Source organism: Hipposideros armiger, unplaced genomic scaffold (genome assembly GCF_001890085.2).
Source record: "Hipposideros armiger isolate ML-2016 unplaced genomic scaffold, ASM189008v1 scaffold_1, whole genome shotgun sequence".
In the NCBI taxonomy this organism is placed as follows: Eukaryota; Metazoa; Chordata; class Mammalia; order Chiroptera; family Hipposideridae; genus Hipposideros; species Hipposideros armiger.
In genome coordinates, this window is record NW_017731351.1 from 2,898,176 (window position 1) to 2,926,121 (window position 27,946).

Here is a 27,946-nt window from a genome sequence, read left to right on the forward strand (position 1 = left end):
TACTACAGTTGATCCTTAAACACAGATTTTTTAAAATAAATACACAGTTGGCTCTCCATATCCCCAGGTTTCAAAACAGTACTTGCGACCCATGGCTGGGACTCCTCAGATGCAGAGGCCGACCGTATGCTTTGTTGTTCACCATTTTATATACGGGACTTGAGCATCTGCGGACTGGAGTATCCGCAACAGGCCTGGAACCAACCCCCCCAAGGACAGAGGGACCACTGTAGTTAAGTTTATGCAGATTTCTCAATGCACCAGGGGGTCAGTGCCCCATACTCTCACATTGTTTTAATTAAGAGTCTACTGTATTTCAGTTTTCAGAATCAGTAGCATCTGGGAGTTTGAAAAATTTGCCAGTTTACGTAATTAAAAACCATCATTGCCAAGCAAATTTCTGTAAATGACTGATGACCTGTCCACAAACCATCACGTCAATGAAGTTCAATATGTGAAAAACTTCAGATGTGCAAAACTCATGGTTAAAGGAATAAATAGATATATATTTATTATAATTACATTACTTCTTGACAATGTGCACGGCCATCCAAAATGAATTGCATTTATTATCAGTTGCCATGTTTTACTAGCTTGAAGGTGCAAATTTACATACATAGAAAATGTTTTAATTCTTTGATACTGCCAAATGTAAGCATTTTTATGGATATGTGAACCAAAATTGTGTGTGTGTGTGTGTGTGTGTGTGTGTATGTATGTATTCCTATGTTACCAACGTAACATCACAAACCATTCTCATGTCTCCACTCATTGAAGCTAGGATCTATTACATGCAAAATTCAGTTAATTATTTTTATAGACACATCACACTTGATTATGATTTTCTGCATTGCACTAGTCACTCTGCATTTAAGACAAGCTGGGAAAATGAGAAATCAAATGTAGTAGTTTTCTTAAAAACAAACAAACGAAAAAAGTTACCTGGTAGGAACTAAACTACCAGAAGTTATTTTGCACTAATGACTGGGGTTAGAGTCACTGTGTACATAAATTATTTTAATAATGGTAGGAGAAAAGAAAAAAAAATGACTTGGATCCCATATTGTTAGTACTAAACAATTTGGTAACATTCTTAAAATATTGCTTCTATAAACTGTGGTATTAAACAACAATGGCTTCATCCTACCAAATATAAAAGGTAAACAATTTTATTGTGAGTCTCCTTCTGAGACACTAAGCCATAATAGTTTATTTCAGGGAAAACACACACACAGACACACACACAGACACACACACAGACACACACACACACACACACACACACACACTTTAAAGCTTCCTTTACCTAGATTTCCATCTCTAATTACATTTTAACTTCTACTTTCTGGGTGGGTCCATATAATTTCAAGAGCATTGTATTTTAACTTAAAGTCCTGGAAGCAAAAAAATTTAGGAAATTCCGAAAAAAGCAAGGGAGATGCATAATACATGTATGTAATCAGCAAGCAGCAAAGAATTAAATGTGTCTATCATTAACAACCATTTTAAATTTTTGACCCTTGTTATTTTGTCACAGTGATATTTGGATTTAAAATGAGGGATGTTGGTTACTCAATCCTCACAAAATTGACCTGTTTGTCAAGAACTGCCTTCAAGTATTCTAAGGTCAGATATGAAAAATCTACTTGAGCAAGTCATTTAAATTTTAGAGATATTACATGTGAAAATTTATAACATGGCTTTTCAAGTATGAATTTTAAAAGATTCTTAGTAAGACTTGGTAGTAAAATGAAAAGGAGACAAAGGTAATAAAATTAGCTAGAAAGTGATATGATAGCATGAAATAAAAGATCTAAAGAATCCTCCAAAATAAAAAGGAAAATATACTTGAGAAAAATATAATTATTTAAGAGTCTAGAACTGAATGAGAGAATAAGTAAAACAAGACAACAGGTAAGACTAAAGATCATTTCCATTTATAGTTTATACACTATAATGCAATTAAACTACAACATGTCAATGTCACTCATCTCTTTATAGGATGGGTCATTTTTAGGTATCAATACATTGCCCTAATAATCATCCTGTGACTTAGAACATAGAACGTGACAGTTAGAGATTCCAAAGCAAAGATCATACTATTAATTTATATTGTTATGGATTTTGACCTATTTGACAGACTGAATCAAATGTTCATGATTAAATTATTAGTTTTTTTTCTTTGACTTGAAAGCTCCAAGTCATTTAATAATGTATTTTGACAGATGTGCTTTTTCTTTTAATACTTAACTTTAACAATATGCTACAGGTATCCTTAGGGATCTCCACATTACCACCTATAGAGACTGACCACTGCCATTGACATTTTGGTTTTCTTTTCTTCTAAGCAATTTCAGTTAACATTCTAAAAATTCCAGGTGCCCTTTTATTATCTTAAACAATTACCTTTGAATTTAGTAAGGAAAAAAAAAAAAAAACTTGGGAAAGACATCTGGCCACATTATAAACCCAAAGCTGCTTTCTTAGGAAACATATGAGTACATGGAAGAATATTAATTTTAGTGCATTTTAAATTAGAGACATGAAAGTAAGATAGCTAAAGTTTCCTTTTTGTTTGTTTTGGTTCAAAATATTGGTCTCTGAGCTGCATTAAATTTTTGTTAGTTTTTATCAAAAGAGAAGAAAGATTATGTGCTTCTTCGGAATTATTTTAAAATTACACTGGATTAAATTAGATACTGACACACAAAAAAAACCACGTAATTTTAAACCTGCTTCTTTTTTTATAAAAAATTCTTTGTCTTCTGAAATTGAGTGCTCTTTAAGGAGATTTTAGAACACTGTAGTAAGAGGATAAAATATTAGAATCCAACTTTATAAGTATACTTACCTATGTCATTTGAAAAGTTATCAGTGGCTAAATATTTAATCAGTGGCATCAAATTTTTAATATTGATAAATACAATTAGATATGCCTCTCATTAAGTTTTACAGAATCATGTATCACAAAAATCAAATTCAATTTAACACTCAAGACTTTCCAAAGTTGAATCACAAAATAACATTTAGTTTAGAGTTGAAGTTTTTTGTTGTAAAATCTAAAAGTTAAGAAAGATGAAGCTCTATTTTCCTAGTCATTTAAGAATCACTTCTAAGTCTCTGACATGTAAAATTAATGCTAAGGTTTTAATTGTTGTGGGCTACCAAATACCAATTATTAAAACAGAAAATTTTAATGGGAATGTATATAGGTTTATTATTACAATTCAAATTTATGAAAATGGAGGGATGGTTATATCTATTTGGGGTCAAACTGAAGTCAGTTAATCTGATCGTATATTCAAATGTCTATTGTCTTTAAATATAAATAGATTTTCAAAATAGTTAAAGATGTACTGAATTTGATTAAATGATTTAACACTATAATTTTATTCTGATAATTGAGCTCCCAAATTTACTTTACATAAAGACTTCTATCTGGGAAATAATAATAAGACTTCTATCTAGAAAATAATCCAACATACTGATAATTGACCCACAAATTGTCTAACAAATCTTTATTTCTTCTTAAAAAAAAGGCTTTTACCCTTTTAAAACTGAGATTGTTATTCCAGTAGCCTGTCTTTGGTGTGCTGTTTCTAGTTGTTTTAAATCTTAAGAATTCTGTATACTGCTAAGGAATTAAAACATCACAAACTTGCTTTTGTTATGTTATTTAGCAATTTTTGTTTTTATAATCACAGTATAATTGGCTATCAGGAGTTGGTTTCTCAAAGCAATAATTTATACTTTTCCATAGAGTCAACGTGTACTAGTATTTATTAATCATCCTAGATATTTTCTACATCCTTAATTTTTATTTGCTTACTATAGGAAGACATTCTGTTTTGCTATGTATCTTTTAAAATAAGTTCTAAGATTTTTTTTAATGAAAAAACCTTTAGCTCTTTGCATAGCACTGCATATTTCAGTGCAGATTAAAATTAAACTAAACCATATCATCTACCCAAAAATTTTTAAGGAGAACATTCTCTTTTTATTAATAAATAAAATTTATTCAATAAATAACTACATTATAAGCTTAAAGGGCTTTAGGAAATATTTAAGTTGATTAAATAGGTAGAAAAGTATATGTATTATTTTTGCATGTATTTAACTTAGTGTTATATAACTAAATTGGAATGTTATATATCTGACCAAAACACTCAATCAGATAAACTGATTTAAGAGAAGGAATGGAAAATGTCAGGATCTATTAGGAAATTCAGATGAAGAAAGGGTTGTTCCCACATTTATTCCCAAGAAGTTTTTGAGGTATAGCTCTTAACAAAGTGGGTGGAGGTGTTATTGTTAACTCAAGAAAAGCTATAAACTCCCTACTTGTACTGTTATGTATTCCCTTTCGTAACTTTGATGTTTTTCCTGAAATGAACCTATATACTCAACGTACAAATGAAAAGTAACTGATATATGCTTTAAAAAAATGTACTTTATCAATTACTAATAATGGATATAAGTATTTTATTTTGAGTATTAAAACAAGGACAATTTAAAGATTAGAAGACATTAAAAATATATTGGGGCTATTTGATTTTTTTTATGCAAAAAAAGGACATCTCCCTCAAAAAGGATGAATAAAAATCCCCGCAAAAAGCACTCCATACTCTCCTTTCAGTGCAGACTACATTGTAGAAACGAAATCTCTCTTAGAGAACTAGTTCTGAGAAATAATGACTATCCCTAAAGATATTAAACTCTCAAATTTTACTAAAGAAAAGTCAGTATTTATTCTTTTTAATATAAAGTTTAGCTTTGGGAAAAAGTGAGCCTTTCAAAATTTCAAAACTAGGTCAATCTAGTTGATTGGCATTAAAACACAAGAGCCCATGCATTGTCTATGCTTCTTTTTCTAGTAGGTTTAAAAATCATTTCAGTCTACTCCCGTAGTTATTTTCAAGCCGATGGACAGAACTGAATGAACAATGTGGACAAGTCTTTCAAATATCTTAATGTCACAGTTCTTTGTCCCATATAATTTATATAAGAAGCACCAAAACTGGAGCCAAGGTCTGAACAGGTGATGTAACAGCAGGAACTATAATTTAATCACATCATATCATATTACACTATGTAACATTCTGTATTTTGCCTGTTGATATGTAACATAGTTAAGTTTATTACAAGCATTATTTCCTAAGACTTACGGTGTAAGTGCTTCTTTTCAAGTATTACCGCTTATTTAGTAATGTTTATATCTTAACAATAAGTACTTCAGTGATAAATGTATATAATGCAATGCACTGTGCCATTTTTCCCTATTCTGTGTTAATATATTAACAGAATCAATTAAGAAAACTAAAATGACTATTAGAGCTGAAACAAGGCTATCAACATCACAGACGCATGTCTGAGTAGGTCAACAGCATTTCCATGAAGGTATTTTCATCAAAAATGCTGCTTTTTCTTTAAGCTACTTTTACTTTTGCAGCAGCAGGTCTTCAGGACAAGTAGATCAGAAATTTCAAGTGAAAATGACATTGAATTACTGAGAAAACATCAATCCACATTACTAAGAAAACTGCTGGTGTCACCTTAACATAAAGTTGTGCATTTTCCCTTTCGAAGTGTGATTTGGTTCATTTATGTGATGACAACAAAGGTTTGGAGTTCTCATGGCACACCAATGAGATGGACTAATTTGTCAAGGAACCTCTTATTTGTTTTAATATATAAATTAGAACAACACAATAACTAGAAAAAGGTCAGTGCCTCAGTGGCTTTTAAACCACATCAATTTCAGTATTTGTTTTTCAAAATAATGATGCAGTTAAATCTATGCTTCTGCAACAATAGTGCAACACAGTATCCTTTCCTGAATAGGGAGCTGAAGTTTATCCAAGGAGAAGCTTTAAATAAGGTAGATTGTTGCCAACTACATATCAATCTTGCATGTTTGATATAAATATATAACGAAAGCTTAAACTGACTTGTAAATCTATATTCAGCTAAAGCTTCACATAAGCAGCAATGGAAATAAACAGAGGTGTACTCAATATAAAACACTTGTCAAAACTACTCCAAAAAACAAATGACAACAAGTGGTTAAGAACAACTGAACATCTGTTGTGTGTATCAGATGTAAAAGAAGAAGAATGGACCCTGTGGTTACTTGCACTGTTTGAATTATGTGATGGTAAAATTAAGACCTAGTCCACTTCCATCTCTGCAGAAGACTTAGTATGCTGTGAGCTGTCTTTTGTTGTATCTGCTTTCATTTCAGTCCCACTCTGTCCATCCATTGGTCCGTTGTGTTCACTATTAGCCTTTGCTTTGTCTTCTGCAACCTCTACTTTCGGTTTGGGTTTGTAAACGATGGGGTTACAGAAATTATCCAGTTCCTAAAGACATGCAGAAAATTGATTATATTAAAAATATTACAGTTAAATTCCACATTAACTTTCTAAATTTCCATCTAATTCCACATTCCTAAATTTATGTTAGCACAGTTAGATAACAAACCGTTTCTTCAAGTACCTCAATGAAGGATTTACCCTATGGGCTTAGTGCATGTCAGTGGTGATAGGAAACTACCCAATCTTTAACAATACTGTTTGAATCTAATCTTTCAAAAAATTGGTTCTTCATAGTTTAAAATATAGTTTACTTAGGCAGGAATTATTTTTATATTAAACATTTGAAAAAATTTAAATTTCTTTTTATTATAGTTGACATACAATACTATATATTATTGGGTTGTCAGAAAAGTCATGTCGTATTTTTGCAACGAAAAACAGGAAAATACGTCATGACTTTTCCGACGACCCAACAGTTTCAGGTGAACAGCATATTGATTCAACATTTATGATGTGATCACACAATAAGTCTATTAAACATCTGTCACCATACAAAGTTATTGTGAAATCCTTGACTATTTTCTTTATGCTGTACATTACATCCCTATGACTTCTTTATTTTATAACTGGAAGTTTAGACTTATTTCCCTTTACCTTTTGCACCCATCCCCCTTAACCCTCTCCCTTCTGGCAACCATCAGTTTGTTCTTCGTATCTATGAATCCGTTTCTATTTTGTCTTATTTGTTTGTTTTTTAGATTCTACACGTATGTGAAATCTCTGACTTATTTGACTTAGCATTAATACCCTCTAGGTCCATCAATGTTGTCACAAATGGCAAGATTTCATTTCTTTTTTATGGCGAGTAATATTCCATTATGCATATACTCATCTTCTTTATCCATTCATCTATCAATGGACACAAATTGCTTCCATATTTTGTCTATTGCAAATAATGCTGCAATGAATATGGGGATGCAGATATCTTTTCAAATTAATGTTGAGAATAATTCTTAATTCCTTCCCTTAAATTATGCCTAATGTTCTGTTATGAGCTTTTTGTGAAATGACACTTATTTCATTAATTGACATTTCTCAACATTTACATGAAAACAATTTTAATAAGTGAAATTATATAAATATACATACTAACTTGACTTTTTGAAAACAACTGAGTAGCATTTCCTATTGAAGGAAAATAAGCCACGAAAGTAAATGCAACTTAATAATTTAGAAGAAATACAATGTATTTTCCATATCCTTGCCTGTTTTTGTTTGTTTTTTTTCTCCACAGAAATAAAAGAACATTAAAATCTTTCAAGATCTATATCACAGAGATTGGGGTAGAGATGGAAAGATAGGGAGTAACATCCTGAGGGATGTTTTAATGACAAACTACTCTTATCATACTTTGCATTTCATCTGATTAGAAGTAAATTATCATAGCTTCTTTGTAAAACTTTTTCAAAAGGAAAATACTTTTAGTGCTCTATTTGATTAAAAAAATATAACCTGTTTCTGTTTTTAAAAAAATTATATACCTAAAAATATACTGAACTAGATAAAAAAAATTTTTTTAAATCACCGGAAATTCCAATTCCTACAGATACTACCCTTGGGTAAAGATCCTTCTAAATATATGTCCAGTCATACACATAATCACAAACCTATGAACACAGTAATTTATATACTGAGATAACTTTATTCTTTAATCTCTCCTTTTTTACTTAATATGTTGTACGCATCTTTGTATCTAAACAGATCTCTATATCTAAAGTACTGTATTTAATGGCTACAGTGTGTTGATGTAGCAATTTATTCATCTAGTTGCTTACTGATAGGTATTTAGATTGTTTCCAATTTTTTGCTATTATAAACAAAGGTATTTAATCTGTTAGGATGAATTCCTAGAAATATGATCTCCGGGTTAAAGGGTCTACTCACTTTAAATTTCTATACATATTTTGATACACTGTCCCAAAAAAAGTTGTAACAAACTGAACCAAGTTGCTCAGGAAGAGCATCCATTTCTGACATCCTTTAACCACATACCGAAATCAGATGGGTGAAGAGAGATTTGCATTGTATACGTTAGTGATGAACACCTTTTCATATTTTTATTGAACATGTATTTCTTCTTTTGTCAGTTGTTTATCCAATGTCTTTACTCATTTTTCTACTTAGATGCTAATCTTTATTAAAAAGTTTGTCCCCATATTTTTCATGTTTTCTATGATAACCTTTGGCATTTTCATTAGTTTATTTTTAAGAAATTTTTATTGAGCCGGCCAAGTGGCGTGATGGTTAAGAACTGGCTTGGGATGCCAGAGGGCCCCGGTTTGGATCCCACATATGAGGGCCAGTGACACTGCCTTCCACAGCTAAGATGCTGAACAACAGCTTAACCTGGAGCTGGGCTGCTGTGAGTCACCAGTGATGGTGTAGGCTGCAGCCCCTGTGGCAGTGGGTTGCCATGGGCTACCGTGTGTAGCCAGCAGCCAGCATGAGCGGCCAGCAGCCACAGTGAGCAGCCGTCCAGAAGCCAGTGACTGATCTGCCTCGATTGGGAAAACGCAATGATGGTGCCAACTTGGGCCAGTGAAGCAACGTCTTCCACAACTAGACTGAAGAACAACAACAACAAAAAAAACGACAGCAACTTGTGTGTTCCCCTTCCCCTCAATTCTCCAGCGCTGTTCCCATCCCCCAATTCCCCAATAAAAATCTTAAAAAAAAAAAAAGAAAAGAAAAAGCAATTTTTATTGGGGAATAGAGTGCTTTTCCAGGACCCATCAGCTCCAAGTCAAGCAGTTGTCGCCAATCTAGTTGTAGAGGGCACAGCTCCGTGGCCCATGTGGGAATTGAACCGGCAACCTTGGTGTTATGAACCTGCACTCTAACCACCTGAGCTAACCAGCCGCCCCATGTTTTTTAGACCAGAAAGTTTATCTCAGAAATTATGTCAAAGATAGACATATACTGCCAAGTTTTACCATGGAGACTTAGAAGTCATACCCAATCCAGAAAAATAGGACATATTTGACAGTCAAAAGTTGTCAAATGGCTTTATTTCATTTTGCATTACACTTCAAATGTTAAAACAAAACAAAAAAACAGCCTTGTGTATGTGACTAATGAATGACATCAAGGAATGGGTATGTCCACCTAGAATCTTTTTTTTTTCCAAACTATTCATTTTAAATTTCTGTTTTTCTAAGTTCTTTTGTAAGTCAAGTTGATTATTTCTCAAAGTATGGCTCCCATTAAAAAAATTAGTGGTTGAACCCATTAAAAAGATAATTTTATAGTTTCTTACCTTTGACTTTGCAACTATTTCTGAAACTTTCACCACAGGATCTTGAGTGAGACTTAGTTTGTTCTGTGCATTCATCTTACTGTTCAGCCAGCTCATGGCTTCACTGATGTATTTTTCAACTTTTTCCATTTCAGCAGTATCCAAATGATCATATCTTTCATCCTATTAAAAAAAATTAGCTAATGTAACAGATTTTTCAGTAACAATTTATTAATAATTTCTACTTAAAAGATTTAGATTCTGAGTGTACACCTCACACATACCCATGTGAAGAAGCCACATATGAATTACATAGAACTGAAGAGACTGAGAGAAAGGAAGAAAATCAGTGTGGGTTCCTAAAAGAAACGGCTTTCTGAAGAAGTCTGGTTTGGAAAAGAATGACAAGTGGGGAATATTCAAGGGAAAGTTACTTATTAGCCAAGAAAGAAGCTGCATGGAATTAAATTTGTTAGAGAATAAAGAGACATAAGGGAAGCAGACATAAAAAAAACTGGACAGAAAATTCTGAATATACAAAAAAACAATATGGTAAGTTGTTGATGAGAAAATTACACAATAAAATTCTGTCTGAAAAGAAGAACTGCAGCTGCCATGCATAGAAAAAAATCTAAGACACTATGGCCAGCGGTTCTCAACCTTCCTAATACTGCGACCCCTTAATACAGTTCCTCATGTTCTGGTGACCCCCAACCATAAAATTATTTTTATTGCTACTCTATAACTGTAATTTTGCTACTGTTATGAATCGTAATGTAAATATCTTTTTGTTTTCCGATGGTCTTAGGCGACCCATGTGAAAGGGTCGTTCGATCCCCAAAGGGGTCGCAACCCACAGGTTGAGAACTACTGGTTTAGACTGTTAACCACAGAACCAGAAGGAAAGGCAATGAAACATGTGAAAAGAGGGTCTGCTGGTGCATTTTAGGCTGGACCTGGAAAGTAAAGGGAATGGGAATGGAAGAATACTCCAAAGCCAAAGGACTGAGAAGATGGTGATGCTCTTTCAAAACCATAAGGCTTCATCAGATTCTGAGCTCTTCTTCCTGCTTGTATGATTACAAATTAGGGATCCAGCATCTTAGACTCAGTTTCTGGGTCCTCACATTTTCTTGAATTTCTTTCAATATCACGGGTCACTTCTTCAGTTCTCCCCTATTCACTCCTCCATCTATATGCTTAAAAAAAATCTCCAGCCTTGAACCTCTTCCCTGAAATCCCAACTCTATATCCAGCTTCCACCTTGAATTTCTACTTGTAAAGTCTGAAATGACTGCCTGTGTTTTAAACACCTGATTACTGCCCTATCTACTCTTCCCACATTTCACCATCTCAATAAATGGCAACTTAATCTTGGAGTCATTTTGGACTCCCCTTTGTTATATTTACGTAAAATCTGTCAGTAAGTCTTATTAGCTCTGCCTTCAAAATTTATGCAGCAAAAAATTCAACCACTTCTCTCCCATCCACTATCTGGGTTTAAGCCTCCCATTATTTCTTGCCTATATTATTTCTAGTAATGACTGTACTAGTCTCACTGTTTCCAGAACCTTCAAAAATAAGTCAAATCATATTACATCTATGCTCAAAAACCTACACTGAATTCGTATTGTCAGAGTGAAAGCCAAACTTTTCTAATGGCCTGCTAGGCCCCTGATGATCTGTCCACTGCTAACCCACCCCCACTGTTTTTAGCCACACTGTTCCTCCAAAACATTCTCGTCTGGATGCTTTGCAACTGCTATTCCCTTTTTCTAGAACTTTCTTCCTACAATTATCATACATCTTGAGTCCTCACCTCCTTCAGATGACACACATGTATGTCATCTTATTAGTCTGCTGTTCTGACAAATCTCTACCTCTGGCAGTCCCTTGCTTTTTCCAAAGCCTTTTATCATCCTCTGACTACTTTACGATGACTTATTATTTACCTTTCCCCACCGAAGCATAATAGAAACAGGTTCAATGTTTTGTTTGATGCTATAGTTCTAGCACCTTGAAGGGAGCCCAGCACATAATAAAAACTCAAAAATCATTAAACATAAGTCTCACCTTATTCTGGATAAATCTTAAATCTGCACACTCAAGAAGACTGCTAAAATCGGACAACCAAGATGGCACAAATAAGAGAACAAAGCTCCAGAAAAAGAACTAAGCAAAACGGAGATAAGCAATCTATCAGATGCAGAGTTCCAAACACTATTTAAAAGAATGCTCAGTGATCTCAGGGAGAACTTCAATAGAGAGACAGGAAGCATAAAATGAAGATGGAAACCTTGAAAACGAACTAGTCACAAATAAAGGATACAATAACGGAAATGAAGAACATATTACAAGGTATCAACAGATTAGATGAAGCAGAGGATCCAACCAGCAATATAGAAGATAAGGTAGCAGAACACACCAAACCACAACAGCAAAAAGAAAAAAGAATGCAAAAAATTGAGAGTTTAAGGGGCCTCTGGGACAATATCAAGCGTACTAACATTTGCATTTTAGGGGTACCAGAAGGAGAAGAGAGCGAGCAAGGAACTGAAAACCTATTGGAAGAAATAATGACAGAAAATTTCCCTAACCTGGTGAAGAAAATAGACATACGAGCCCAGTAAGCATAGTCTCCCAAATAAGATAAACCCAAGGAGGTCCACACCAAGACACATCATAATTAAAATGCCAAAGGTTAAAGACAAACAGAGAATTTTAAAAGCAGCAAGTTAGTTACCTACAAGGGAGCCCCCATAAGACTGGCAGCTGATTTCTCAACAGAAACTTTGCAGGCCAGAAGGGACTGGCAGGAAATATTCCAAGTGATGAAAAGCAAGGACCTACAGCCAAGATTAGTCTACCCAGTGAAGCTATCATTTAGAATTGAAGGACAGATAAAGACCTTCCCAGACAAGAAAAAGCTAACGGTGCTCACCACCAAACCAGTATTACAAGGAATCTTAGAGGGACTTCCTTAAGATGGGAGGGGGTTTAAGGATGAGTGAAAGGGGAAGGGATTAAGAATTACAAATTGGTGGGCTGGCCAAGTGGCGCGATGGTTAAGAACTGGCTTGGGACGCCAGAGGGCCCCGGTTCAGATCCCACACATGAGGGCCAGTGACACTGCCCTCCACAGGAAGAGCGCAATGATGGTGCCAACTTGGGCCAGTGAAGCAACGTCCTCCATAACTAGACTGAAGAACAAAACGACAGCAACTTGTCTGTATCCCTTACCCCAATTCCCCAGGACTGTTCCCATCCCAATTCCCCAATAAAAATGTAAAAAAAAAAAATTACACATTGGTTGTTATACAGTAGTCATGGGGATGTAGGGTATACCATAAGAATCAATAATATTGTAATAACTAGGTACTAGATCTATCAGTGTGATAGAAGGGAATAAGGGTTGGGGGCAGGGTGAAAAAGGTGAAGGTATTAATAAATACAAATTGGTACTTAATACAGTATGGGGAATATCATCAACAACATTGTAAAGATCATGTAAGGTGCCAGATGGGCACTGGACTTATCATGGGGATCACTTCATAGACTGTGTCCAATGCACTATGCACCTGAAGCTAAAGTAGAATAATGTCAACTATAACTACATACCGTGTTTCTCCAAAAATAAGACTGGGTGTTATATTAATTTTTGCTCCAACAATCTACATTTATTCATTTATTCATGTACAAAAATCTACATTTATTCAAATAGTCATGTCTGGCTGACGGTCTTAACTGGGGCTTATATTTGGGGTAGGGCTTATATTACAAGCATCCTGAAAAATCATGCGAGGGCTTATTTTCCAGTGAGGTCTTATTTTCAGGGAAACACGGTATATAGTTAAACATCATCATGGGATGTGGAGTACAACACAGAGAAGATAATCAATGGTACTGTAACAGCTATATTCGATGTCAGAGAAGTAGTAGATTCGGGGGGGGGGGTTATCACTTTATAATGTAATAGACATTACATTGCTTTGTACACCTGAAACTAATAAAAAATAAAAAAAGAGAAGACTGCTAAAGCCTGGGAACACTGGGCCGTATAATTGGATGGGAATCTCCAGTACCAGATTTGAAAGAGTCTTGGTGTTTCCATTTGTCTGCTTGCTCCTTATCTTTCCATCAGCCTCACATTTGATTTGTACCTGTATGGACAATCTGGACACTGGCAAGCACATTCACAATCAGTACCTGGATTCTTCTTCAAGGCTGTCTGGATTGCAACCTTATTTTGCAAAATCCACAAATCTTTTTCTAAACTAAATAACTGCTTTCCACACTGTATAGTAAAAAGCACTGTAGTGAAGAGTTTGCATGTTAACTTCAGACTGCTTAGGTTTTATCCTGACCCCACCACTTATTGCCTGTATAACCCCTGACAAATTGCGAAAGCACTGCAGTTTTCTTGTATATCCTTGTGAGAGTGAACTGAGATAATCCATGTGAAAGTGTTTGATCCACATACACTATTTTTATGATACTCTGCCTAAATACTTCTGGTGCTAGCCTCTCCTGCCCACTGATGCATTTTCACTGCAATTTAAGTGTAATTTAATGGCAACGATAAGAATTGGGGGAATTACAGTGACTATTTATTTAAAGCAGGAGTCAGCGAACTTGTCCTGCAGACCACCTGTGCTTTCCTGGGTCACTGTGGAGCACAGCCATGCCCTTCATTTACATATTATAGATGGTTGCTTTTGCACTACAATGCATAGTTGAATAGTTGTAGAGAGATAAGTCCTACAAAGCCTAATTATTTATTATTTGTTCATTTAAAGAAAAAGTCCGCTAACCTCTGGTTTAGATGAAAAAAATGATAAGCTTAATTTTGTCAAATGTTACTGTTATATCCAAATGTGGATATCATTTACAGAGGGTGCCAGAAAAATGTATACACATTTTAAGAATAGAAAAAACCATTAAAATTGTAATTCTCAATATATACTGATAACAAAGATGAATACAAGTCATGTGTATACATTCTTTTCGGCACCCCCGGTATAACTAAATATTTGAGGCTTAAAATCAGTGGGAAGGTCAAGGGTGTAATATAGACCTGTGTATAGACATATAAAAGAATAATGGGGATAGAGGATCATAAATGACTCATGGACTAGAAACACAAAGAGCAACCAAAAGAAAATGAGGCCAAAGGACAAAATAAAGGCTAGCAGAGTCCAGCCTCAAAGAAATCTATAATAAAAAAGGCCCAAGAAAACCTCTTTTTCACCGTACCAATAATGAAATCCCTAAGAAGAAAACAATAGCTTTGGTCCCTGGATTAATTTATAATATGATTTTAGGGAAATTAAAAGGATTAAAGCCACATACCTGCACTCTATTTTAAATGCATTAGTGTCTTTTACTGATAATTCTCCAATAAATAAATAAGTTTCAAGTTTGGTGGATGTCGTCTCTGGAATTTGGTAGCAACTGCTCATTTTGTAGCTGCAAACATTTCCATGAACCCCACACTCACTGTGTCTACACACATCATCATGAACAGTTGGCTGTATAAATTCAATACCTTGTTTCTGTATGCTTCTATCACTTTCATGACAAGTTGGATCTTTTTTCCCAAGTCGTTTAAAGCTTTTGGTCTCTCTTCATGTTCCATGTATCTCATTTGAATAGGCTGCCCATATTTCTGTTAACGTAAGAAATTTATTTTTAAAAGAAAAGTAATGGAAAGAAACTTTTAACAGAAGACATTGCATATTATGTATACTAACTTTATTCATTAGATTAAAATGTGTGCTGTATTTTAAGTGTAATGCTTTAAAAATAACAAAACAAAACAAAACAAAACCTTTGTCCCCTTGGCCCAGGAGCCTCGAATGGGGAGTTTCTAAATGTTAAAACAGCCTCTATAACTTTGAGGAGGGGAATGCATTTGAAGAATGAATAACTCTTTTCAATTCTTTACATACTTAAGTAAAATGCAGCTTATTTTAGAATAATTCTAGATTTTCAGAGAAGTGAAAAAGGAAATAATGGAGCCAAGCATCCCTCGTAGCTTTCCTCTAATGTTGACCTCACAGCACATGGTACGCTTGTCAGTAAGATGCCAGCACTGCTGCACTACTCCGAGCTGAACTCCAGGCTTATTTTGGATTTCACTTTATTCTGTTCCAGGATACTAAACTGCAGTCAGTCTACTTATAACCACACTGTTTATTGTAAATGTTTTTGAAAGGGAAGCAAACATTTCATTTTTAATTTCTAGAAGCCATCTCAATAACATAATAAAGCTTATGAAAACTTCCATAACATTTTCGTTTTTATGGTTACTTATACACCTGAGGCAAAATAATCCATTTTGGGTGCTTCTGGGCTTTTCCAGGTATTTCTATTGGCTTCAGCCACCTAGATGTTCCTATGGCTCCAAATATGTACATTCTCTTAGGGAGATGGGGAGTAAAACCACTAAGAATATAAAAAATGATCAAGTTTAGTATTGCTCTCATAAGCTTAGATTTTCTACTTGATTTCTAATTAGATCCTTTGGAAGTGATTTATTGGCATGAAAGTAATTATTGCAAGAGATTAACTTCTTTTGCTTTTAAGTAACTTCCTTTGCATTCCCCTTCCCCAGCTAAAGGGTTGCTTTCCCTCATATTCTAGAAATCCTTATTAACGGCATCACTTAGCATCTATTCGTTTGCTGCTCAAAGAATGGTTCAGGGACCAGTAGCGTCAGAATTTCTTGGAAGCTTGTTAAACTGGAGGATCATAGGCCCACCTAGCTCTACTGAATCATAATCTGTGTTTCAGTAATAGCCCCAGGGAACTCATGTGCATGTTAAAGCACTGCTATGATCCTCACTGAGCAGGAGAGACTTTCCTGTCATCCTTCTAATCTGAATGTGGAGCCAAATTATTTTTTTCAGGGTTGGGGGAGGGTTGGGTAGCAAGCAGGAGGGAGAGTGATAGTGGTCTTTTCTTAAAAGTCACACAATGACCTAAAAAAAGACCTGGTGGCCATGTCTCCTTATTTCTTTATGAGAGGATATTCAAGAGCAGGGGTGCTATTTCAGAAGTTCTTCGCTGGCCAGGTGTTTCCATCAGTTGCAATGTGAAAATACAAAAGGGCAGTGTATTACTCCTCAAAATCAGCAGTAAAGGGGGAGTGAAGCAAGGGAAGGGTGATTCCTCTGATGGATAAGAAAAGGTGAGGTTGACAAATCATTAATAATGACACCTCAGAAATATATAGCTTGTTAAAGCAATACTAATACTGTGGTCATCTTCTAAATGTTTATATCAGAGTATCATGATAGACAAATATGATTATACATTATTTGATTTCAATTATCATGTATCAGTACTCACTTCTCAAAATGCTTTTAAAATGAGAACATTTCCTCTTACACATATCTGCTTCAGTAATTTCTTACATATTTATTTAAAAAATACACTGTGCTGTTAACACCATAATATTTAGGAAAACTTAATGTTCTATTAAACACTCACATTTATGTTTAAAAAGTTACCTTTAGTTCTTGAAGCTTATCCACATAAATTTGTTTAGGTTGGTCTTCTCCTTCTTCATAAAGCCAATTTTCTGTGTCTTCCAGTATTGCTGACAGTTTATTCAAGTCCTAGGTATACATTTAAGAGCGATGTAAAATGTTCTTCTTAGAAATAAAAGTCATCAAAGAAGGACACAATGTTTTCAAGTACAAAGAATTGAACTTCATATTTTTCTGACTGTTTATTCATAAACATGTTGTTCAGCATACTTCTGCAAACTGGAAAAATACCTAAGAACCATTCCTAAATGCACTTAAGAAGACTGATAACAACATATTTAATACATTTATTTACATATAATCTGTATTAGCATTCTCAAGGAAAAAAGTTCTAGTAAAAATTGTAAAATCTAGACTTACGTCTTGAGTGGTGAACTTTTCATAGACAGTGCCCAGCTTGTCTCTAAAATCATATACATATTCTTCAACAGCATTCTTAGCATCATTTCTTTCTTTCTCTAACTTATCTTGCATGATCATCTTCCCCTATTCAAAAAGTTTCAGATTAGTTGTCATTAAGAATATTAAGTAATTAGGGAAACAGAAACCAAAACTACAATGAAATACCACGTCATGCCAACTAGGAATAAATAGTGTTGGTGAGGAAGCGGAGAGTTAGAAACCCTTGTAATACTGCGGATGGGAATGTAAAATGCTGCAACTGTGACAGGAAAGTTTGGTGCTTCCTCGAAAAGCTAAACCAAGAATTACAATATGACCTGGCAATTTTACTACCAGGTATATAACCAAAGGAACTGAAAGCAGGAACTCAAACAGGTATTTGTATGCCAGTGTCCACTCCAGCACTGTTTATAACAGCCAAAAGGTAGAAATAACTCAACTTTCCATTAACAGATGAATGGATAAATAAAATATATATCCACAATGGATTATTATTCTATAAAAAATGAGTTTTGATATGTGTTAGAGCATAGATATAACTTGAAAACATTTTGCTAAGTGCAATAAGTCAGATACGAAAGGACAAGTATTTTACGGATTCATTTATATGAGTTATCTACAATATGCAAATTCATAGAGACAGAGCGTGGACTAGTTTACTGGGGTTGACGGAAGGGAGGAATGATGAGTTATTAATGTTTACAGACTTTCTGTTTGGGATGATGAAAAAGTTTTGGAAATACTGGTGATGCTTGCACAACATTGTAAATATAACTATTCACTGAATCGTCATACACTTAAGTGGTCAAAATATCAAATTTTATGTTACATGTATTTTACCACAATTAAGAATAATATACCAAAATCCACTGAATTTCACATTTTAAATGGGTGAATTGTATGGTATGTGAATTATAGCTCAATAAAACTATTTGGGAAACGCACACGGACGTCATTATACACACTTGGATTCCAATTCTAGGTTCCCCATTTTACTAGCTTCGAGATCAGAAGACACACCTAACCTCTCAGCCTCAGTTTTCTTATCCTAAAAAAGAGAGCATATTCCTATCAAGCTCATAGGACTATTGATAAAATTGACATAATTCACATAAAATATTTAGTATAGTGCCTGGCACATAACTGGCACTGATTAAACGTTAGTCCTTGGAGGGGTTATAGTATAGTGGTTGAGACAACAGATTTTAAAAAGTATTAAATGGAAGTCAGAAAGCACTGTGAATAGAGCCTCAATCTTTTTTTTTTTGTGTGGTAAAGATTTTATTGGGGAATTGGGGGAGGGGAACACCATTGGGGGATTGGGGAAGGGGACAAGTTGCTGTCCTTTTGTTCTTCAGTCTAGTTGTGGAGGGAGTTGCTTCTGGCCCATGTTAGTATTATCATTGTGCTCTTCCCGGGTGAGGCAGATCGATCGCCGGCCTCTGGAGGCTGCTCACAGCGGCTCTTGGCAGCTCACACCGGCTGCTGGCTGCTCATGCTGGCTGCCGCCCACACATGGTAGCTTATGCAGCCCACTGCAGCAGGGGCTGCAGCCTACACTGTCGCTGGAGACTCAGGACAGCCCAGCTCCAGGTCGAGCTGTTGTTCACCATCTTAACTGTAGAGGGCAGTGTCACTGGCCCTCATGTGGGATCTGAACTAGGGTTCTGCTGCTCAGAGCTGGCGTCCCAAGCCAGCTGTTAACCAACGCGCTACTCAGCCAGCCCCAGAGCCTCAATCTTTAAGAACACCACATGAGACGAGGTGAACTGCTAATACTTCCTCATATGATGATGTCTGCTGGATGTTAAAGGTAGAATAAAAGGTGCTGAGAATCATTCCTGTTGGAGTGGTCTTTCTCTATAGTGGAAACAATCCATGTATTTCATAACTAAGTTGAAAACTACACTGTACATGAATTAACACAGCTCAATATTTCATCCCAGATAAAGTAGTTCAATGATTATATTTAATAATTCCTTAGGAGTTACAGACTAGTTCCCCAAATTTGGGGGATAATCATTGATGCCTACAAAAATTTCAGAATACACTACCATCTATTTCAACATCAACTCAGATTTATATACCTCATTTTCAATGTAGCTGTTGAGAAGATCTTGGCCCAATTGTCTACACAGGCTACTCTGGATAGGTAGGTCAGTACTCTTGACTTTTCCTTTTTTAATGGTCTGGTTTAATCTGTCTTCTTTGTCTGAGGAAGCTGACTGCAAAAGAAATGCAAGAAAATCATGATAGTGCAAATTTCTAAAACTAACTTAAAAATAGACTTGAGAGTAAATTTCAGATGAAACAAAAAAGTAAAATCAAACAAAATTATTATCTACTAAACTTTATTTAAAAACACTACTTTAATACTGATAGTATTTTATACTGTATGTAGACTAAACCTTCCCACATAAAAAATACTGGGCTGGAAATTCAAAATAAAACCACAGTGAGATGCCACTTCACACCCACTAGGATGGCTATAATATAAAAAATGGAAAATGAGAAGAGTCGGTGAGGATATGGAGAAATTGGAACCCTCATACACTGCTGTCAAGATTGTAAAATATGTCGCCATTTTGGAAAACAGCTGAGAAGTTGCTCAAAATATTAAACACAAGAGATGCCATGTGACCCAGCAATTCCAATACTAGGCACATGCTCAAAAAAAAAGAAAATATACAGCCACACAAAGACTTGTACATGATTGTTTATAATAGCATAATTGATAATAGTAAAAAAGTAGAAGCAATCTAAATTTCCATTAGCTGATAAATAGACAAATAAAATGTGGTATGCATCTATAAAACACAGTATTATTCAGCCATAAAAAGGAATGAAGTACCAATATATCCTACAGCCTGGATGAAACGTGACAACATTAGTAAAAGAAGTCACAAAGGACCACATATGGTATGACTGTATTTATATGAAATGTCCAGAATAGGCAAATACAGAGAGACAGAAAGATTAATGGTTGCCTCGAGCTGGCAGGGAGAGGGGTGGAGAAGAATAGGGGAGTCACTGCTAAGCGTACAGGGCTTCTTTCTGGGGTGACGAAAATGTTATAAAATTGATAGTGATAATGGCCACAAAACTGCAAGTATATTAAATACCATTGAACTGCACACTTAAATGGGCAAATTGTATGGTATGTAAACTATATCCTAATAAAGATGTTAAAAACAATTAAAAGCAAAAATTACTTGGTAAAATAAAAAATTTAGAAAAATAGGTTTCATGGTTTAAATTACTTAAGAGCATAGGATTTAAAACTGGATCATTAAAACCTCTGCAAAAATCTATACAGCCAATCAACATAGATTAAATTCTGTTCAGGTTAGAAAAATCTGTCGAAGATGATAGTTTAGAGCCGTGGCCACATTCATCTGGGTGTTCTGGGACAGTGTCTCTCCCTTCTTTTACGGACAATGATTGTCTTAGTAAAACAATGCCTCTCAATAACAGACTCATTTATCCTTTAAATTTTTACTTTTAAAAATATTTGTTTTTGCACAAAGAAAATACACTATTACGCAGCCAAATGTTTACAGTGGTTAACTTTGAGATGCAGGGTTATTGCTAACTTAAGTTTTCTTCATTTGGTTTATTTCATTTTCTATTTTTAATGAGAAAATAATTTACCAAGAAACACATTTTTTTCCTATTAAAAAGTTAATTTTGCATATAATATTGTCTGAGTTAATTCTTTTAAAAAATCCTCTAATATAAATCTTTTAAATGTATTTATTCTGGTTATATGCTTTCAGTACAATTCCACAGTACTAAGATTAAAAATGTCAAGTATATTAAAAGTAATACATTCTAAAGTAAATATATTAACTCAAATTTTCAATCTCAAAAAGACACAACCATAGAAATAGTAAAACAAACCTTTGTTTTGGTTCCTGTATGATCAATTTCCTCTTCTGGGGTGTGTTCAGCATGACATTTTTGATGACCTCCTTCTTCTTGGTCAACCTGCATTTTATCCTGGAAAGAAAATATGCAATTGATAGTATTTGTTTTTTAATAAACAACATCTTAGAGTTCAAGCCTGTTTTGAACTGTGTAAACACAGTAAAGTAAAAGTTCATTCTTTTCAAATGAGAATAACTACAAATAACAGGTAAGTAAAATGAAAAAGATCTATTTGATGCTATAAATAAATCTTGTTTCATTCACCTGTGGCCAAAAAACTGCAAAATAAATGGAAAATTTTCAAGTCAAATTCATAAACCTAGATTCACAAAAGCAAACTTTAAAAAATTAAACGACATAAAAAAATGTTAATAAAGAACTTAATGAGGGAAAAATAATATGTAAAAGAAACAATTTATGTATTACATAAATTCAATTATATATATTTTTAAATGTAGTAAAATAATTAAGGAAATACATAAAAAATTGTCAAAGTAGATGTCTCTGAATTATTACAACAAACATAAAAAACATTTTTAATGTAAAAAAGACAAACTTTCAACTGCCAAAATGGGCCCTCTAGTTGACACAGAATCATAAGTATTAGATTTTTTGGGTTTTCTTAACCTTATCCATGGCCATCCTCCCAAAAAGAAGATAGCCTGGACTTCAGGAATTAGTATAATTTAAGTCTTCTAATACATCTGGAATTATGCAAACATATAATACCCAGGCTACCCTGAATACATGCTTATTTGTACCAAGGAGAAAAACAAGTTAGAAATGTTCTTTGTAGTTACAAGGTCAATTATTTCTGGTAATCCAACTCCCCTGACCCTTCCAACTGTACAATTTCTCCAACCCTGTGATTGAGAAGCGGTGAAAAAAGTAACAGTGGTGACTTGGGATAATGTAGGAAGAGATCAATACATTAACTCCATTTCATGTAATATTGTGAAAAAAATTCTGCCAATTAAATAGCCAAATGCTTTATCACTTAGCCTTTTTATTTTATACTTATTTACAGAGCTCTTCTATTATGTATATATAATTATATCTTTAAAGGACAATTAACCAAATAAAGTGGTTAATAGTTTTAAAACTTCACATTCAGAACCCAATGCTTCTAAATCATTCAATTCAGTTGTCAATGTCTGTATTCTTCTATACAACATTGTCCATTGTGCCATCAAGACCATTAGTGAGTCTACCATTTGCTTAAAATTGCTCCAGTATGGGTCTCTAATATCTTCTTAAAGTCACTGAAACCTATTTTGCAAGTTTTATGATGGTGTTTTCTTTATCTTACCAGGTGAAGTCAGTCAGTAGATTGTTTTCAGACAACAACTAGAACTTGTGTTCCTTCCTTGAACTTGGTAAGTGAAATATCAAGGGATTGCAGTTGCCTCCTCATGCCACTAAGAACAGCTAAGTTCACACTGTACAGGTGATGAGAACTATGGCATCATTACTGCCATCGGCAGGCAGCAGTGAATAGAAAATACCATCTGTAAGACCCATTCCAACTTCAGATACATTAAAACGCAGCAGAAAATTAGAAATGGTAGGGAGTTAGAAAATGGGTGTCATACTACTCTTGTTTTTAGTGCCCAGAATTCACTAATATTACATAGAAACAATAAAAGTTCTCAGCACTTTTAAGAAAAAGAAGAAAGTGAAATGGTTATGAAGAACTAACTCATCATAAAAGGCATACAGAGTGCTCTCAATGTTAGTAAAAATTAATCTCAATGGATTAAATTTACGTCTGCCACAAGTTATTAAGAACTACAATTAAGAAAATCAACTTTCACCTATTATTCTTCTGATAATTTATAAAAAATTGATTGTATCTTCCTAACACATGGACATTTTCTTCTCCTCAGTTCAAGTAAGGAAGAATAGCAACATAATGTTGTACACGGGAAGAATGAAAGAAAATGCATGGTCCTTAAATGAAGTGCTTTAAAGAGTAGTGGTAGAATTCTGACCAAATTTGGAAAATTTTACAAATTGTATTAATAAAAACAGACAAAAAGACAACCTTCAAAAGGAAGAAATTATCTTGAAATTTATAAAAAAAAAATCCATTTTTTTTATAGTTGGCATACAATATTATATTAGTTTCAGGTGTACAACATAGTGATAAGACATTTCTATAACTTACAAAGGGATCCCCTCGAAAAGTTTAGCACCCATCTGACACCAAAAATCCATTCAAAACATGCACAAATACATGAAAAAAATCTAAGCTTCTCTAATTATGATTGGAAAAAAAAAATCTAACAAATGCCATTAAAAATATTATACATAAAAAGATGAAAACTTTGTGTAACAGACTATAACTATGTTCAGATTTCTTCTATAGCACACCGAGAGTAAATACAGAGTTAGGGTCCCAAACTCTTTCATAAAGAAACGTCAAAAATATGTCTTTTAGGGTTATTGAATGTACAGCACATCCTTCTGCTCAACAGCATCCCCTAACTACACCCTGGAAAGTTCTTTATTAAGCATGTATTTTCAATCTAAAACATGTGCATGTACAGTTCAAAATTTATCAATCTGAACTGATTTCATTTGTAAGCTGAAAAAGCTAACCATAATACATGATTTTAATGAAAATAAAGATGAACTTAGGAAAGAGGACTCCAAAGACACATATGTGCATGCTCCATATAATGCTGTGAAAGGTGCAGTCTCTGAAAACTATGTTACAATGTGAAAGATGTACAGTATTTAAAACTGGATTGTTCTTTGATGTTTCTGCTTCAAAAGTTTATACTGATTCCTACAGCAGAACTTCAGACCAAAATCTCAGAGATTAATGTTTTCCACCATTAAAGTACCCACTGTGATTCAGATGCTATATATTTATTGATCAGAGGAACTTGCGATGGAATTCTTACATACCAAGTCATCTTTGCTTTCATTCTTAAAGGAAGTTTCTGTTTCCATAGGAACATCACTGTGATCCCCTTCTACATTCTGCTTCTCAATTACTGATGCACTGGCCACACTGAAGATTCCATGGATGTTAATGTGAACTTTAACCTTCACTTTGGAACTATCACCGTCAGACTGTGGGAAAACATTCTGAATAGTGAAGCTCCCTTAAGGAAAAAAGAGCTTTGATCAGTACGTGGGCCTCAGAGTAACTCACTCAATTTATTAATTCAATAATTCGACCATCATCTTTCCAATGCTGGCAAATAATTGTAAAATTATTACCACATCCAGATTAATTACTGTAGGATAGGCATTTTCCCCAGATCACCATTTTTACATCTTATAAAACCTGGTATTAAAACTCAGAAAGTTAAGCAACCTGCCCCACATCATCAATGCTAGGAAAAAAGAGAGCTGGGATTTTAACCAAGCACAATCTGACTCAAGGGAATATAATCATTAAGTATATTTTATAATATTGCTACTCCAAAACCAAAATAATAAAATTCCATTTCTGAGCTTGAAAACCAAATAGATATTATCCCTTTTTGCTACAAGCTTAGGAAATCATACTCATCTTGGTAACTCATAAATAAAGCAATTTTTCCTATAGCAAAATTGCTAAAGTTACTTTGTCACTAATACCTACAGAGGTCACATTAATTTTTCACTTTAAGAAATGTTTTATTTGTCAAAAAACAACCCCTCAACTATATGATATCCATAGTAGAGAGAGAATACTAGGGAGAAAAACTAAGTAGTAAAAAATCTGGTTGACCAGTGCTGAGGGTTGAATTGTGTCCCTGCCCCAAATCCAAGTTGAAGTCCTACTGTCCAGTGCTTCAGAAGGTGACCTTATTTGGAGTCACGGTCTTCATAGAAGGCAATCAAGTTAAAATGAGGTCATAGGGTGGGCTCTAATCCAATAACTAGTATCCTTATTTGGAGACACACATATACAGAGAAAATGTTATGTGAACAAGAAGATGACCATCCACAAGCCGAGGACAGAGGTCTGGAATGGGTCCTTCCCTCACAACTCTCAAAGGAAGCAATCCAGCCAACACCTTGATTTTGGACTTCTAGTCTGCAGATCTGTGAGTCAAATTTCTATTGTGTAAGCCACCATGTTTGTGGTGCTTTGTTACAAAAGCCCTGGAAAACTAACACCACCTTAAATAATTTATATCTACTGCTTTAAAAAATGGGCTTGAAATATTTATATTGTCCCTTTCTAGCCTATCAATAAAAGCAATACATATGGAGAATTTTAAAACTTAAAAGTTATTCCTTCATACTCTGGTTTGTATCTTCAAAAAGATTACTTAACTAAAATGGATACTACAATCTCCCATTCTTACTTTCATATTAATCCAATGACACTCACTCTAGTTGTTGCCAGTGAACATAGGTTTCAAATAAGTATAGTCAGAGTGGCAGCCCAATTACAATTTACTGATTAATGAGTTCTTCCATTAAAAAATAACCCTCACCCAAATCTTTCAGGCCAATTACAAAGCATTTTAAATTAGTTGTCAAAATAAATTAAAAATACTCAAACCTGTTATTCTAGAAATAACCTCTGACCACTAAATAGTGCATGTTTAGAAAAAAGTAAAATATCTTTAAAAATCCAGTGCTAGCTTAGCTTAAATATCAATTTATTTGTTTCACTGATTCAAGTATTAACGTATTTATAAAAGGCCAAAATTTATGAAATTTTTTTGGAGTTCTCTCACCAATTCTTGGATCAGGATAAGGCACTTCATGTAAATTAGTATAAAATGCTTCTAATTCAAATGGTTCCTTCTTGTGGAAAGTAATGACTTTCGAGAATGGGGCAGGATGGTTCTTACAGAATACTTCGCATTCCCTACAATGGAATGGGAAAACATTTAGTTAAAAACAAACAGAAGCTGCTTATGAAGCTGGTTACAGAATCCATCTCATTTTTAATTCATAAGCAGCAATTACAAAGACCTCTATGGATGAATGTAAAAAAAAAGTTTGTTTTTGATATAAACCTGCATCTTCACAGGCTTATGGTTCCAAGTTTTTAGAATGTCTGTAATAGTGACAGACACTTCTATCCTACTAAAAAGAAATAGGTATATCTTAAGACCAATTCATAGGGATTATTTTTTTGTACACATCTGAGGATTAAATCCATTAGTTCCCAAAATATTTGTCATTTGTAACCATTTTTATTTTAGCTCTTTTAAAAAAGAACTTTTCTTTGGAAACAATTTTACAGAAAGGTGCAAAAAGGACAAAGAACACCTGTATATAACTTGTACCTAGATTTGCTACGGTTACCATTTTACTCACATTTATTTAGTCATTTGAGTGAACACACATTATCTGTGTATGTGTACATTTTTTTCTGAAGTAATTGACGGTGCTACATACATTTATAGCCTTTTACTCCAAACTACTTCAATGTGTGTTTCCTAATAGAGATATTCTCTAATATAACCACAGTATAGCTGTCAACCTTATAAATTTACACTGATACTTTAAACTCCATATTCCATTTTTTTCCGTTGATATAATAATGTCCTCAACAGTACTCTTTCCTGCACAGGAAATTTTAAAACCTACAAAGTAATTCCTATTACTTAGTGTAACAGAAATGATTTATAACTCTTGTTTACAAACTCATTCTTTAATACTATAGCATCATTCTATTAACACTTTGTAAGCTGGCATTTTTCTCTATACAAGTTTACTCGTTTCCTGCGAACAATGTGTTAATTATGCAATGTTTGAAAATTTCACATTCATGGATTTTTTTTCTATCCTAGTATTCAAGAACCTACCACCATTACCTTCACTAGGAGATACTTTCTTTTCAATTTAACTCCCCATATGTTTCCTTACAATTTTTTTCCTGGATCACTTACACCTTTAAATGAAAATAGTTTTAAAGAATATTTCTGGCCTCAAAACTGACATTAACACATGTGATTTAAATGCTCTTGCGAAACATTCAGATGAGATTGATAATCCCCATTTTTGAAATTTGTGCACAATTTGAATTTCTTGGAGGTGTGGAAATATATAGTACACAGAACAAAAGATTTAAAAGCAACTGCAAAAATTAAATACAGCTTTACTTTATTATATAAGCTATACTTCTGAAAAACAGTTAAACATAGTATTTGAAACACAAATTTTTATTTTGGTAGGAAAGCAAGGTATTTAATTCTGGGAAATTCATGGAAATGAAAATGTAAATGTGAATAAAAGTATAAAAAGGCTGTAGCTCAGAATAATTAGAAACAGAAGTTTAGTGACAAAGTACTATATCTTTACTATTAGATTGTTAAATTTAAAAGTATAGGAGAGTGGGCCAGCTGAGTGGCTCATTGGTTAGAGTTGGCTTGGGAGTGCAAGCTCTGAGCAGCAAGGCCACCGGTTCAGATTCCACATGGGCCAGTGATGCTGCGCCCTCTACAGCTAAGATGATGAACAACAGCTCCACCTGGAGCTGGGTTGTGTGAGTCGCC

At 34.2% G+C, this 27,946-nt stretch overlaps 1 protein-coding gene across 1 annotated transcript in view; it reads right to left on the minus strand.

The window, feature by feature from the left end:
* Positions 1–799: 799 nt before the first annotated feature.
* Positions 800–27,946, minus strand: part of HSPA4L (heat shock protein family A (Hsp70) member 4 like) — a 48,929-nt gene continuing 21,782 nt past the window's right edge. The window contains exons 12-20 of the mRNA XM_019665352.1: positions 26,177–26,310; positions 24,402–24,601; positions 21,462–21,560; positions 19,649–19,786; positions 17,520–17,645; positions 17,121–17,228; positions 15,155–15,274; positions 9,631–9,792; positions 800–6,359 (exon numbers count right to left, since the gene is read on the minus strand). Of these exons, the coding sequence (XP_019520897.1) occupies positions 6,168–6,359; positions 9,631–9,792; positions 15,155–15,274; positions 17,121–17,228; positions 17,520–17,645; positions 19,649–19,786; positions 21,462–21,560; positions 24,402–24,601; positions 26,177–26,310 (1,279 nt within the window). The 3' untranslated portion in view covers positions 800–6,167. The remainder of the gene's footprint in view (positions 6,360–9,630; positions 9,793–15,154; positions 15,275–17,120; positions 17,229–17,519; positions 17,646–19,648; positions 19,787–21,461; positions 21,561–24,401; positions 24,602–26,176; positions 26,311–27,946) is intronic.